The sequence below is a fragment of the Phodopus roborovskii genome, unplaced genomic scaffold (assembly GCF_943737965.1).
Source record: "Phodopus roborovskii unplaced genomic scaffold, PHOROB, whole genome shotgun sequence".
NCBI lineage: Eukaryota > Metazoa > Chordata > Mammalia > Rodentia > Cricetidae > Phodopus > Phodopus roborovskii.
The window spans coordinates 3,965,984-3,981,761 of NW_026126480.1; the positions used below are offsets into that span (position 1 = coordinate 3,965,984).

At 37.1% G+C, this 15,778-nt stretch overlaps 1 protein-coding gene across 18 annotated transcripts in view; it reads left to right on the top strand.

Annotated features, from left to right (window-relative positions):
- The window catches only part of Dlg2 (discs large MAGUK scaffold protein 2), a 1,341,778-nt gene that overhangs the window by 655,216 nt on the left and 670,784 nt on the right, over positions 1 to 15,778 (top strand). For all 18 annotated transcript variants that reach the window (XM_051192230.1, XM_051192231.1, XM_051192225.1 and 15 more), the window contains one exon: positions 4,164 to 4,217. In XM_051192230.1, coding sequence (XP_051048187.1) covers positions 4,164 to 4,217 — 54 coding nt within the window. The remainder of the gene's footprint in view (positions 1 to 4,163; positions 4,218 to 15,778) is intronic.

Below are 15,778 nucleotides of genomic sequence, written 5' to 3' on the forward strand. Positions count from 1 at the left end.
GATAATTAACTTGTGGTTCACAGATTTATAGCTTTTAGGGGAATCTCTGTCTGTCTGTCTGTCTGTCTCTCTCTCTATCTATCTCTCTGTCTCCTGTCTCTCTCTCTGTCTCCTGTCTCTCTCTCTCCTCCCCCCTCTTACACACACACACACACACACACACACACACACACACACACCACTGGCTTCCATTTGGTTTCATGTTATCACACCATGGTTTATATTAAAGTTATTTTAGGAATTATGCCCTTGCCAGTGCTCACCTGAGAGTCTTGTCCTCAAACATGGCAACTGCTTTCTTTCAATTTTCATGCTCTGACTGGGCCGAAATGCTCACACAATTACTCATGCTGCAAACCTTACTGATTATGGCATTCAGTCTGTTAATTTACCTATGTTGTTCCTTGAAATTTGAGAAGTGGCCTGAATTCAGTATTTGACCTTGTCCATCCTGCACTTCATGGCGTGAGCTCCATGATACTCAGCATGGTTTCCAGGAACTGCACTCCCTACTAAAACCTTGTTTGAGGAGACTTGTGGTTTGAAACAACTTGCTTACTTGCATCAGAAATATTTCACAGAACTGGCAGTTAGCAACAACCCAAAGTAGACAACACCAGGGCAAGCATCTTTGTGCTAGCTAGTTTTATGTCAACTTGATACAAGCTTGAGTCACAGAAGATGACAGAGCCTCAGTTGAGAAAATTCCTCCTAAAATTGTACTGTAAGCAAACTTGTAAAGCATTTTCTTAATTAGTGATTGATGTGGAGGGCCTAGCCCATGATTGGTTGGGGTATGCCTGGGTTTGTGGTCTAGTGTTCTATAAGAAACCAGGCTGGATAAGCAATGAGGAACAAGCAAGTGAGCAGCAGTCCTCCATGGCCTCTGCATCAGCTCATGCCTCCAGTTTCTGGCCATGTTTGAATTCCTGCGCTTAATTAATTACTTCAATGATGAACAGGGATGTGGAAGTGTATGTCAAATAAATAATTTATTCCCCAATTTGCTTTGATCATAACGTTTTCTCAGAGCAATAATAACCCTGACTAAGACCCTGAACTCTGTTAGCTTCCTTATTAATGTGATTCTCTTAATGGCAAGCCCAGAAGTTTTTCTTTGACTGGCAAAAGCAAAGTCACCACTGTAATCTCAGAAACACATAGACAGAATGGTAGCTGCAACGGATGAATCACTTGATCCAATAATTCACATTCTAGCAGTATTCTCTTCACCTGATTCTTGATTCTCTGTGATTGGCTTCATTTTTTTCTGCTAAAAACTGGCTTTATCCAAACAAAAGTCAAGGGAAAACCACTTGCTCTTTACTGTTGGGGGGTTCACTCATGAAAGGCTGTTTTCTTAATCCTTTAAAGTTACAAAATGCTACCCAGGTTTTTTTTTCTTTTTTTTTTTTTTTTCTCTTTCCAGATTTGTCATGAGTTTCCTTCCAGTGAATGGAAATAAGCACATGGGAAAGGGAGGCAGGAGTGTGTTGAGTCATCAGTTGGATTGATGGCTTCAATTAACAAAGATAGCCACTGTGAAACAAGGGTGTATTTATGGAGTAGTGTGGAGAAGAAATTTAGAGGAACCATCAAAGCAACAAAGGAACTCATTTCTAAAACTCAGAAACCCAACCAGACCAAATACAGGACTGACTTCTGCCCTTGCAAAAGTCAACAGGGAAGCAGAAGCCAGAATAAACAAATCTTATGTAACTTAGATATTAGCATGGGGGCATACAAGTATCTTGGAAATGTTTGGTAAAGCTTATAAAGATATATAGTACTTTTCTTTCAGCCTTTATCTGTACTTTATAGTTATATTTAGTCAGTAATTTCAAGTGGGTATGTAGCCTAATGGTAGAGAACATATCTATGTTAAAAGCCATGGCTATGATACTCAGCATTACACAATTAATAATAATAAAATTCTTGCTTTCTTGTGTATATACAATTTACATAGAGAATTCTAGAGAAGTATATAATCTTTGTTAATTGTTAAATATTGAATCTTGTTTCAAAGACCAAATTTACATATGAGAAATAGAAAATAGCATAAACAGAAAGTTATAGGTAACACTGCATAGGAAATGGGTTTTTAAATTTATTCATATAGCATAAAATAAGGAAGATAAAAGATTAAATAAAAAACCCAGTAAAGTTCAAGGCAAATTTAGTGATCAATGCTGTGCTTGATAACAAAGACCAGGTGTGATAGATAGACAGTTTTCAATTGATTTAAAAGCACAGGCTTTTTGGTAGCTTTGTCAGCTTACTTGCAATACCTGGTCTTCAGTACTGTAGGTATCTCTTCATCTACAGTGGTATTTGCTTTGTCTGGTTCTCCTGTGGTGCTCTAGAATAGAGATCTCAAATGCTTTGTGGTAGAGTCACCAAGGTGCCAGGATTCTGTAGCTGCTTCATAGGAGAAAAGTGGCTTTTGATACCCTAAAAAGGCAATGTTTACATTTCAGTTCTCATTTTGCCTTAACTTCAGTTTTCTCATCTTTACATGTATAGAATAGTAATAATGTCTTATAAATATGGAATTATGGCTTTCTGGGGATTAAATGTGAATGAGTTATCTGTATATATTTATATATCTTTAATAAACAGCATATATTTTTAATAAATGGTTATATGGTTATTACCACAAACTAGCTTAGCACTGAGATCTCTGAAGTCTGAGTAGATTACTAATCACCATATATGTGTGAATGTATGTATTTATAGTTCTCTGTCATTAGAATACTTGGAAATATTTGATTAATCCTGAAATGTAGTTTACGAGGTACATTCAAACTCATTTCCTCACTTGGTCTTTAACATTTTCAAACTTGATCACTATTATTTCTGCTCCACAAAGATAAATGAGCCAGAGAGTCTTACCATGGGGTTAAAACTCCAAGAAGTTGTGTAGCCCCCAAAGCATTTAGTGGGGAAGTTGCTGAACCAACTTTGAGCCAATGTCTTCTGACACAAAAGCTGTTCCCCATACCTAAAAGCTCTTTACAGGTGGTATTTTTAGCTTTGCTTTATTCACCCACAAGACACTGATAATTTCTAACACACCATGAATATCCAGTTGACTTGTTATGTAAATATGTACATCAAGTTTATGTTCACTATTCCTGGTGTTTTAAGTTAAGAAACAGAATTTTGTCATATAAAGCCTACTGCACTGCCTGTAGATTACAATTCCACTGGCATAGACTGACATTAAAATGTTGTTAACTCTGTTAACTCCAGAGGGAACAGCTAATGAAATGTCCCAAAAGTTGAGCACTTGCCAAGACACCGCATCACATAAGACAGCTCTCAATTAATCATGATGAGAGTATTTCCCCTATCTAAATGAAATCTGTAATTTGGGATGGAGATTAAAGATCCTCTGGGGAATGAAGGAAAGGTTGATGGGAAAATTCTAGAAACTTGAAAATAAAGACAGGTCTGCTAATATTCATGAAGTTGAATTGTTGATGCAAATAGATTGTTATCTCTTATTTTCTAATGTGTAGTCTTACAGCACTCCTAAATCAGTCTTCCACAGGTTCCCTTCAGCTGTAGAGGGAATTACTGAAAACTACACAAATAGTTCTGAAAGAGGAAGTTTACCTACTCAATATGTTTTTCTGAAAGCTCTGATTTCTTTTAACTTTTAGTCTAATGTTCATCATCATAGATTCGTAAATGTGAAAAGATGATGACCTAGATCAATATTTGTAAGTGAACTTTTATTGCATTAGTAAGTATACTGTCATATGTTTGTTTGAGTATTGGATGAGATTTGATTATACTTACTAAGAGAAAAATCAAATTTCTTCAGTAAACTTATTTTTTAAAGAAATGGCACACCTTTTAACTTCTACTCAATTTAATAGAAATCCCTACCTCTTAGGGAACACAAATTCTATTGCTGTTGTATACAATAAAGAGAAAATTAATGTGCTTTTTGTGGATGCTTAGTTCACTTCATTAAGCATTACAAATAGGTACTTGAACTGAGTGGAAATTCAACCTTCCTGTTTCAGCCTCAAACATCTGCTCAGATCAGGTACCAGACTTCAGGAAATACTTGTGGGTATATTTGTTAAACAATAACAGAACTAGTCTCCAAATAGATTGCTGATTATTGAATTTTTTTCTACTTCTTTTTTTAGGCTAGCCCTGCTCCTATAATTGTCAACACAGATACTTTGGACACTATTCCTTATGTAAGTACCATTTTTTATTAAGATTTTATTTTAAAAGTCTGGTAGTACTCAATTAGCTGAATTTTATAGCCACTGTGTAATTAGTTCTATCCAATCCAGATAATGTGATAGAATGATATACATAATTAGTTTTGTGAATTTTGTTTTGATAGTTCCTGAAACTTGGCTTAGTCATACAAATGTTAATTTGTAAGCAAAGTGGCCAGTCATGAGGAAAGAAAGCACAGACAAATCTGTTAAAATATTTTTTGTATGCTAGGTACTTTGCCAGAAAGTAATTAAAATGCTAGTAACAAACATGACAAACATCATTATGATTCTGGATAAACAAACATTCAGATCAATTTCTAATGCATAGCCTTGGACCTAGCTGATCAATAAATATTTAGATTAATTTAGGATCCTGAAAAAAAAACTGAAGGGAAAATTCTATACATTGAGTTTCCATGTAATAAAATATGCAGATTTGTAAAATGTGGAGTATGAGATGCTAAGAATAACTGTGAGCATAAAATAACAGGATGAGGTAGACTAATAGCCTAGAATACTGGAGCATAACCGCTATGGTGGCCAAAGATTTTAAGGACAGATTATGGATCTGGTGACTGCAATAAGCTCAGGATAGAAGGATGACTTATGTGATTTTGGATTTCTCTTAGGACTTTGAGCTGGTTGATGGGTGGGTGATGATGACCAGGAACCAAAAGATAAGCACACGTCTCCACAGACAGAAGGTATGGAGTAAGGAAGAAGGGCCAGTGGAATAAAAGACAAGAACAGATGTCTGGCCTTTAAGTGGATAAAGCAGTACTTAGAATTGACACAATGAAGGGATTTGCTGCTCACCAGATGTTCTTAGACTTAGAATCCAACCCCTGTGCCTGGAGGCACCAAGCAAAGCCAGACAGAAAGGAAGCAAGGAACTGGGGGTGGGGGAGTGGATATAAAGCACATGGCCCTCTGGAGAGGACAGCAACTACTTGCGGCCATTTTGCCAAACCGTGTCATTTTGCAAGTGATGTTGGAAACGTACATGTTTATGTAAGTATTTTCAAATTCTAATGACAACTATTAATACTTTACAAAGTTTGAACAGCAAATTTCAAATAGAATAAGCTGCCTTTTGGGAAATAATAACCTCACATAGCTAGAGGTCCCAAACATGCTCTGCAAGCCAGGAGTTAGACACAAGGGAATACCACTAGAACTGGGGTACAATGCTGGGACTTGATTACAGAACACCTGACTAAACTGGGACACAGGGTCAGGACAGAAATAACTGCATTCTTGGCTTAATGCTGAATCACCTGAAGTTTTGAACTAGCATCTCTTAAATCTTCCTGAACAAGAATAGTTAAGGGCCAGAGAGAAAATATGGTTAAGCTCTCTGATATGAATCAAATAGTCTTGGAAAGTGAAGGGCTCTGTAGATCTACAGATTAATATATTAAAGTCACTTAGTGCCTGTTATATTTTTATTCATTCCTTCTACCTTCTCATTGAATGCCTAACATTGGTTTAAGTAGTTAAAAATGCATATAATTTAGTTTTTCTAATAAGCAAAGCATAAATTTATTTTTTTTTATACTTTAAAAATTGGAAAGTTGGGTCTTAAGGATGTTGGTTAACTCATTGAAGTATTCTGTGTAATAAATAGAGCAATAAAGACTATAATTTCAGGGATCATTTTTATAGTTTGTTAACAATAGAGCAATAATAAACCTAAATACACTTAGTATTGTCTAAAGACTTTTCAGCCCCAAATGATGTTCCTTATGTGCCTTCCCTCCTTCCCTCTCTTATAGTCAGCCTCTCAACTTCCAAACAAAGCTTGCTTAGATACCCCATTACTTCTATAGAGAGCTTGCCACAGAAGCTCCAACTTTCCTCATCATAGGGACCCATATATTAAAGAATTCAATAGTCTAAACAAATCTATTTGGTATAAAATATTTGACAAAGCACAAAAGTAGTATGTCCAAGCCATGCTTTCTCTTGCCAGAATAAAACATTTACCAAAGGCAGGAGGGGGAGGAGAGGGTTTATTTGCCTTACACAATGATGGTCACAATCTATCATTGACAGAATTGAGGGCAGGAAGGAAGTCAAATCAGGAACCTGAATCAAAAACCATGAAGAAATGCTGTTTCCTGGTGGGCTTTCATTGGCTCCCCAGTTCATGCTCAGCTAAATTTCTTAAACAGTTCAGGTCTGTCTGCTTCAGCTTGTCCCTTCTACGTCAATCATCAGTCAAGACAATCCTCCACAGACCTGGCTACAGGTCAGTCTGATCTGGGCATCCCCTCTATTGAGACTCCCTCAGATGACTCTAGGCTGTTTCAAGTTGATAGCTGACATTAACACAGAGACTGCTTTGTGGAGTTAGACATGGATCACAGAGGCTTGCTTTGGCAAACAGGATGCTCTTTATAGTGAATCAACAATATTTCAAAGCTTTCTATTGGGGTTCTCATGGTTTCACTGTGAGAGGCTGGCATGTGAAAATAGCTTATCGATAGGCTCTAAATAAAGATCTTATGCAGATATGCTCAACTCTTGTCCCAATCAATTAGCTAGTGAAAGCAGCCACATATAATGAATTAGCCCAGTTGCTCTGATTCTGCTAAATGCCAGCTTGGTATCTAATTTTGATTATTCCCAAAGCTTCTCTTTTCTGTTTAATCACATTTTCTGCACTAAGCACAAACCACTTTCAAATTTCTTAAGTGTAAGGTTTATGGTGAAGTATATTGAACAGCTCAGAATGATGAATACAGACCAATTTCCAGGGTGCATGTTCCTAAGCAACCCATTTAATCTTTTTGGAGATGTGTGAATCCATAAGACATAAATTAAAATATATACCTCAGGGAATGTTAAGGAAATTAAATTAAGTTTTATATATGAAAATGAAATAATGGTTGTTTAGTTTCTAATTGGTAACAATGTATGTGCTTTTTTGTTGTTAAAAATGCAGATTTATAGAGTAACACTTGGCTAAATTCTGGGAGAATTTTATCAATATGAATATCTTCTTCCAGACAAAATGAACATGAAAGCAATGTCTATTGAAAATGGTAGATTTAGTGTGCAGCCGTATCTTTAGTTCTTGATACAGGCTCAACCTCCCCTTTTTTCCTGACTCACACAGTGGGTAACCTTGAACAAATCACTGTTCCTCTTACAGTCTACATTCTATTTTCTCATTCCCCAGTGTTCTATACTTTGTTTTCCTCTTTCTTGTCCATGTTCTACTTGTTCACATAATTTCAGCTCTATTTAATGAAAAAATGACTTCAGAGTTCCCCAGGGTATTTTAGTCATGTTGCATAAGAACATTTCCTTCTTAAAAATATTACCTGAATGACAAGTTTCAGCTTGTATTTTGAAGTTCTCCTCAAAAATAATTTCTATATATGTACATGTACTAATTTTGCTGATGAGTAAATTTGATTTTGGGATATAAATGGTTCTAATCGAAATGGTGCATTGGCATACATGCAAAGGGTAATCAAACTAAAGGAATTGTCTAGAATCAAAGGCAAATTTTATTTAAGTGTCTAATAAAGGTATAAAAGATACTTAGAAACAATCTGAGTTTTCAAGAAGCCTTGGGATATTAGAGTCCTACTATTAATGAGGTTTTCATGTATGTGTGCCTAAAATGCCCAGTCACATATTGTCATCATACTGTCACGACATATAAAGGTTAGATATGATTTTGGATGCTTTATAGCCCAGTCTTACATGCAAAATATGAATCTCCCTATAAAATTAAAATTATTCAGAGAGATACAATGGGACAGAGGAATCTCAGGGAGAAGAGAGAGAGAGAGAGAGAGAGAGAGAGAGAGAGAGAGAGAGAGAGGAGAGAGGAGAGAGAGAAATCTTTTTATTATTTCAAAAATCTAATTACTACATTTTACTGAATTTTCTTATGCTCTTTTGTTACATATTTTTTTATGCTATAAAGCAAAGGTATTCTATTCTTGGAAGTTCAGAGTGTGTGGAATCTCTCTGTAACCGGCATGGCATGTACCCTTTATGTATTTATTTATGTATTTATTTATGTATGTATGTATTTATTTATTTATTTTTATTTTACACGTCAATCCCAGTTCCCTCTCCCTCCCTCCCTCTTACCCTCTCTCCCCCCTCATATGCACCCTGACCACCCTCCCCTCCCATCCCCCTCACTCCACATGTAGGGCTATGCTATCCAGGTCATGTAAATCTGACAAGTCATTTGAAGTAGGGACTAGAACTTCTCTCCTGTCTCTAGGTTAAGGGAGTATCCCTCCATGGGGGATGTGTCCACAAGGTCCTTTTGTGCACCAGGAATACATCCTGGTTCCACTGTCTGAGGTCCCTTAGACTGCTCAGTCCTTCTAGCTGAGACCCATGTTCAGGGAGCCTGAGTCAGTCCCATGCTGGATTCCCTGCTATCAGTCTTGGGGGCCGTTAGCTCCTCCTTGTTCAGGTCAGCTGTCTCTATGTGTTTCTTCAACCTGGTCTTGTCCTCTCCCTCTGCATCTGGATTCTAGTTCGACTCCATGTTTAGTTATGGGTGTTTGCTTCTGTTTCCATGATGGTGGATAAGTTAGTCGTTGATCTCATTATCAGGGAAGGGCATTTATGGTAGCCTTTCCACTGTTGCTCAAATTGTTAGTTGGAGTCAGTCTTGTAGGTCTCTAGACATTTCTTTAGGTTCAGTTTTCTCTTCAAACCTATAATGGCTCCCTGTTTTATGTTCTCTCTCTCTTTCTCTCTCTATCTCTATCTCTTTCTCTGTCTCTGTCTGTCTTCTGTCTTTTATTCCTACCCTAATTCAATCTTCCTAATCACACATGCTTTCCTCTACTTCCCTTCTCTTTCTCCTAGTCCCCTCTCCATTCCTGCTCCCCACCACTCCCCATGTGCCCTCACCTTCCTGCTCTTGATTTCAGGCACATGTATCATTTACACCTTGCTAACAGACACGTCCCAGTCCCAAACCCATTCTATAGCTCCCCAAATACTGACAACTAATAATATTTTTTTATTTGTTATTGAATCCAAGGTATCTTTTATTTTCCTCTCATCCACCTCTCTTTCTTGCATTCATATTTTTCACTTTATTTAGCAGTCACTGTTTTCTCATCACTGTCTTGGCCTCTACCCCAGAATGATAGCTTTGCTTGCATTCAATGGTGTATCTTACTGCCGAGGATATACTGTCATGATTGTTTTCAAGTGATTTTTATGTAAGTGATTTTGAGCCAAGTTCAAGATTACAACTAAGGGTCTTCTCATATTCCTTGCAATCTAATTCTTCTTTCATCTTTCCTGTTCTCCCCCACTTCTTTCCTCTTCTACTTTCCTGGAAGGTTTTCCCAAACAACAGAATTAAAACAGATGGCCTTCTCTCCATTATCATTTGTATTTATGCAAACTAAGTTCCTACTCCTGTATCAGTTGATATTTCATCAAGGCCATGTTATAGTGTGTTAGTTTATGGCTTAGCAGATAAGGTACTCATTCTGTACCTTAAGTGAGGTGATGTAATTATTCTGGATAACATGATAGGAGTGTGTTTAATATGAGCAGAGACCCCTTAGTTGTGGGGCTGGACACCTAGGCATTGATTTCTTTAGATCCCCGAGTACAACAGCAGAGCCTTGTGATTCATGCTCCTGTTCACATTTAAACTGACAGCTTTAAAGAATACATTTTCTTCTAACCATCTTAGAAATGATTAGTAATCCTAAAACATTTTGGAGGGATTTTATGAAGTTAGCACATTTATCCTTTAGCAAACAGGTTTTCTTCATATTTTCTCATGAGCACTACTAAAACTTACATTGTTGGTGGTTTTATCTGTAATACTATCCAGAGATGAAAAATTCTTACCTGTCAGAAAGCAGTTTAATTTTGCCTAAACTGTGCCCATGAGGAAAGAAAAATTCATCAGTTGAGGTAGTGCCATCAATACTTGTTTCAGCACCAAACCTAACCAATTTGAGTGCATTTCTCAATTGTCAAAATTAGGAGATCCCCTTACTCTTTAACATGTCATCTCACTACAGAACATGAGGTGTGGAGCAGGACTGCAGTGTTTGGATGATAGTGTGCATATGAAGTACCTAGAGACTGGAAGATGCAGGCTTTATTGAGCAGTTCTAAGGCAGAGCCTGGAAGTCTGCATTTCTGACAGACTTACATAATGCTGATGTACAACTGCTACACATTCAGCACTGAGTATAACAGCACAGACTGGTTTTCTTTTCATGCACACCTAGGGTTCTGAGCCCAGCAGTTAGATTTGGTTTGGTCTTACATCATATAATACATATAAGCCTCTGTGTCAGATGGAACAAAGTTACTTTAACATTGAGCTTGTAGGGGGGTTTTATGAGTAGTCAGCTAGCATGTAGGTGTTTAATTAACATTGACCACAGCCATGAAGCGTGGTCAGGCTATGCCTTGATTAAATAATATATGTCTATGACTTAACCTTGAGTTGTTGGGACAAGAATACAGAAGGCATAAGTACTTGAGGTATGACGAATGGTTGTTCTATGGGCCAACAGGCATGCTCACGTTGAGAGTTCAGCACACAGGGTATGTTCTGGGGACTAGTAATGGTAGCACTACCTGGGAGCTTATGATGAAAGGATTCTATGGTCTCAGGCAAGATAATGAAAAAAAAAGTGGAAACAACTATGAGGAATATTTATATAGCTTCCCAACAGCCTTACTTCTCAAACTCTCCTGAAGCTGATAGGATTGCAGAATCCACAGCCCATTCCAAAGCTATAGAATCCTAACTTTTGATGTTGGGACCCAATCCCCTTACCCATAAATAGAGATGGTACTAACCATCACACATAATGCATTATGCATAAGCAAGTCTGAGGATGTTGCTCTACAATTTCTGATGTACTTGTTCTTCTTAGTGGGGACCCTTTGATGAGTTAAAGTGCAATTGAAGCAAGGTAAGAACAAGTGGATACAGAGGAGACCAAATAAAATACTGAAAGTATACAAAGTATAAATGTAAGATATTGTACATTAGTTTTATTTTTTTAACCATATTCTCATCGCCTATTGAAGAAATAATAAATTAGGACATGGGATTATGCTTGTTTTGAAACATATGTTTAAAATCTGCCTGGCTTCTTCCTGTATATCCTGTTTCATCTAAAATAATGCTGCTTCTGGAAAGGGAAGGTTAGAAGTCATGCTGCTATTTGAGTTTCCATGTCAGGTTCTTTGCCTGTTAAGGAAGTTATCATATTACATCATAATTGTTTCTTTAACCACTGATCTTTCTTCCTAGATGGCCAATTTCATAAGCACAGGAGAAATTTGCTTGATATATTTCCCCCTTGTACCTCTATGACTCACTTTCTTATGAATAGGTAAATTGAGGGAAGGAGGAAACAGAAGAAAAAAGTGGAAGGATGAAAGGAAAAGGTTGAAGGAAAGGAAGGTGAAAAACAGATAAAAGATGCTATTTTACATGGAGCCATGGAAAGGTTGAATTGTATGCAACTCTGAAATGGATAAGTAAGCTGTTTCTGGGCAGAGTAGATATTGTTGGTAGTATCATCACATATGATATTACAAATACAGTTTTCACTAACATACCTCTAAAATGTAGCCTGTGCCCTCTTTGTAGTAGGTACCCTGGTGCATGTTGAATAAATGAGGCTAAAGAAATATCAATTGATCACCTACTTGCACTGGACACAGATTTTCCTTGAGCCTTCTTTATATCTCTTTTATTGATGCCTTCTTTAATCCTACTTCATCAGCCTGAAATATCTTACCCATCTTTATAATATTATAAAACTCCTACCACTATCAAGTAGTCTTTATCCATTCTTCTCGCCTACATTAATGTCTTCTTGCTCCTTGACTCCATAGTGTTTTTTCATTCCTGGAAGTGTGCCTGCTTTAGTAGAAAAATGAGGGAATCTGAATTATTTTCATTGGACCACCTATTATTAGCTAAGTATCACATGAACTTCTCTATTTTACCTTATCTGTAAAGAGAGATAGTAATAGCAGTCCTTCATGATACATTATTTAGAACTCAGGTTCAATTTTATTTAACAAAGTTCAAAGTGGGTTCTTTGGGATGCATTCCTCTCCCATTTGACAGTTCATGGATGTTTTGTCTTGATCTAGAACATCAGTTCGGTTTCATAAGGCTTTAAGGGACCTATCTGCCTCTTATGTTCCTGCTCATCAGCACTCGGCTATTGCCCTTGTACCTGACATACCAAGAAGAAAGAAAAAGAAGAGTAGAAATGAGTACTGTTTGTCCTTTTGAAGGTACTTCTGACAAATCCTAAGCATAATTTTCCTTCATTCTTCAACAGCTCAAATTCAGGCAAAAAGCTGTTTATAGCTACATGGGAGACTAAGTGGTATAGCATTTATTCCATAATTTCATGACTTAAATAAAAATTGGAAATTCAATTAGGATTCTATCGCTCATGGATGAGCTGTGCATGAAATTAATAAGAAATACCAAGGAACAACCAGAACTGTTATTCTCAAAGTGTGGGGAGTAGATTTCTTCAACTATGGGGGCTTTTGCCCAGAGGAGGCTAAAGATGATGCATGAAGAAAACATGAGAACTTTTCCCATATGGTTTGCATCCTTTCTGAGTTCTGCATTTTATGCATTATACTGAATAAAGTAGTATTATCACAGTTATGAGAAAATAAGATACCCTATAGGTTATCCTACGTGGTGGATGCAAAAGCACTAATAGGATTAAAAATAATGAACTTAAGTTATCACTTTCATAGGTTCAATAATAATTGAAAGTGTTTTGCACATAAAATTGTGCCAGTCATTCATCTGCTAAGTTAGTACTTGCCATGTTTTCCCTATCTACCAGTAGCTCTTAGCATGTGATACTCACCACATAGAATTGTGCTTTGCTTGGCTTTAACTTTCATGGACTATCTAGCCCAGGTCTCTAAACGTAATAGGATATGAATAAGAATTGAATATGCCACAGTGTTCAAATTGAGCCACTTTAACAAATGAGTATCATCTAGAAAGACAGATTATCTGGTAATAAGTGTGTATTTGCTTTTATCACATGACTCGAGGTGTGTATGACCACCCAAGAGTGGTATGCCCAATGTATTGGCTTAATTTGCAACTTGACATCTTCATTCATAACTTCTTCTTCACCCTGTGACTCTTCAGAGTGCTTTGTTCTTTGTCAAGTGCACTGTTGAAGGGAAATGAAGGAAAGAGGATCCTGGTTAACTGGATAAGAACACACAGTAGGGGAAGAAAAAGAACAAGAATAAAAGGAAGACCTGAATGATGATATGAAAAATTAGTAAGTGAGAAATGAGTCTTCTTTCATTTGTAAGAGTACCTTAATTGCATTGAACTATTTGTATTAAACTAAAATACCCCACTTCAACAAAAGGTAGAAATATTTAAAACATCAGAATTTGAAGCTTAGGGTATTTTGTCAAGCTACTGAGTCTCCATGTTAACTGCTTTATATTGATGTTTTTTGAAGGAATAACTCTTAGGAGATGACTGTAATTATTTACCCTCGGGGAAATGAGAAGGGGATCGTGCTTCAGTAGAGTCCTTTCCCCTAGCATCTTCAGGTCTTCAGTTATCTAGGTGTCTCATACCTTGTCCTTAGAGAATTTCCCTCCTATTGTCACTTAAGAACTCCAGGTTTGTCTGAACATCTGAAAAACAAAATGAGCTTCCATGAGCTTTCCAGTAATGAGAAGAACTTGGCTGATTCACAGGACACTTTTGTGGAAATGAGTTTTCATAACCCTAGTTCCTGTGAACTACCCCAAATGCTATCTTTCCCAGAGATTTTTTTTTGGAGAGGGGTGGGGGCATGCAGGTAATCAATAACTTGTGTCAATGAATATGATACTTTTGAAGTGTCCATGGAGGAATGCAAATCCAGCTATCAAACAGCCTGCAACGGAGTATGGAGTTTGGAGGTCTTTCTTCCTTCCAACCTTCCTTCCTTTCCATTTATTTATTTATTTATTTATTTATTTATTTATTTATCTTGTTGAAAGATTAAGGATACAAAACATTTTAGAAATACTGACATGGGACTCTAGGAATCCAGATTCCCTCTTAGTGGACCTGGGTATAACATGGGCATAAGTATGATATTTTATAAGCCTTCCTAGCTGATTCTTTAGTGAAGCCAAGGATAAAAATCACTATCTTAGAGCTGGGAAAGAGACGTTTAAAATTGCATTACTAATTATTTTTGGAAGAATGTGGTAATTGCGTTGTGGAATATATCATAAATCCCTAAACTTTGTTCAAATTGTTTGAACTGTACCTGGTGTGACTCTGGAAAGCTACTCAAAGGAGAGTAAACCACTTGTTGAGTGTGCTCCTTGCAGGCAATAAAGGAAGCTTGTCCCCTGTTAACTCAGTAACTGACTCAGTTCTGCTAACACAACTGTCTATGGAAAGAACAAGCCCTGAGTTTAGATGTGTTCAAGTTACTGGAACATGCCTCCAAGGTAGGTGGTTCTGACACGAGTCACCATTTATGAGTTGTAATTGGGTTAATTAAAAAGAGAGGCATGGATGTAGCTTGAGCAGCTTAGCTTGAGGGTTCTCAATATAACAAGAAACCCACAAGTTAAATCACAGCTGTAATTGGGTCTTACTTTGACCTTTAGGCCATGGTCATATCCAGAGGCTCAGTGTTATGAATAACAGTCAAATGTCAAACTCCTCCCAGTCCCAAGGCCTCAAGAAGCTGTCCCTATTACCCACCTCTAATCTGCCTGTATCTATGGAATTATTTCACCATCTTTTTATGTACTTCAGGCTTCCTTGATACCTTGATTTAATGCATATCTTCTCTGATGCTGAAATGCACTTTCTCCTTTAAGATGGAGTATCATTGATGTTGTTGAGAGTGCAGACTTGGCATCCAGCAGAACTAGCTCTTGGTTTAAGCAGCTGTCCTGCTGCCTCATTAGTGGTATGAACATGCAAAGTCACTTAATCTGTCTGAGCCTTCCTTTCTTATTTGATAAAATGTGGGAAAGAAATATCTCATAATACTAGTGTGAGAATGAACTGAGAAACTTTATCGATAGGTTGAGAAAATGGTTTGGATAACAATAATTGTTCTTATCTTTTGCACCATTAAACTTTATCCATATGTTAATCTCGTAAATCTCCACATTAAGCCTAAGGAAGTATATGATTGTAGTCTCCACTTTTAAAGTGAGAAATCTCAAGCAAAGAAATTACTGTCTGTCCCAAGTTCTCACAAAAGACTCTGAAAACATGCAGCAAGAATAGCTTTATTCTATTTATGCTTAGTGTGACAATAAAAGTTAATTTTCTGAGTTACTTAGACATGGAGAAAGAGTGACATTTGAAAGCAGCCAAGGTTCTGTTGTTGTTGTTGTTTTTCGAGACAGGGTTTCTCTGTATTGCTTTGGAGCCTGTCCTGGAACTAGCTCTATAGACCAGGCTGGCCTCAAACTCTCAGAGATCCGCCTGCCTCTGCCTCCAGAGTGCTGGGATTAAA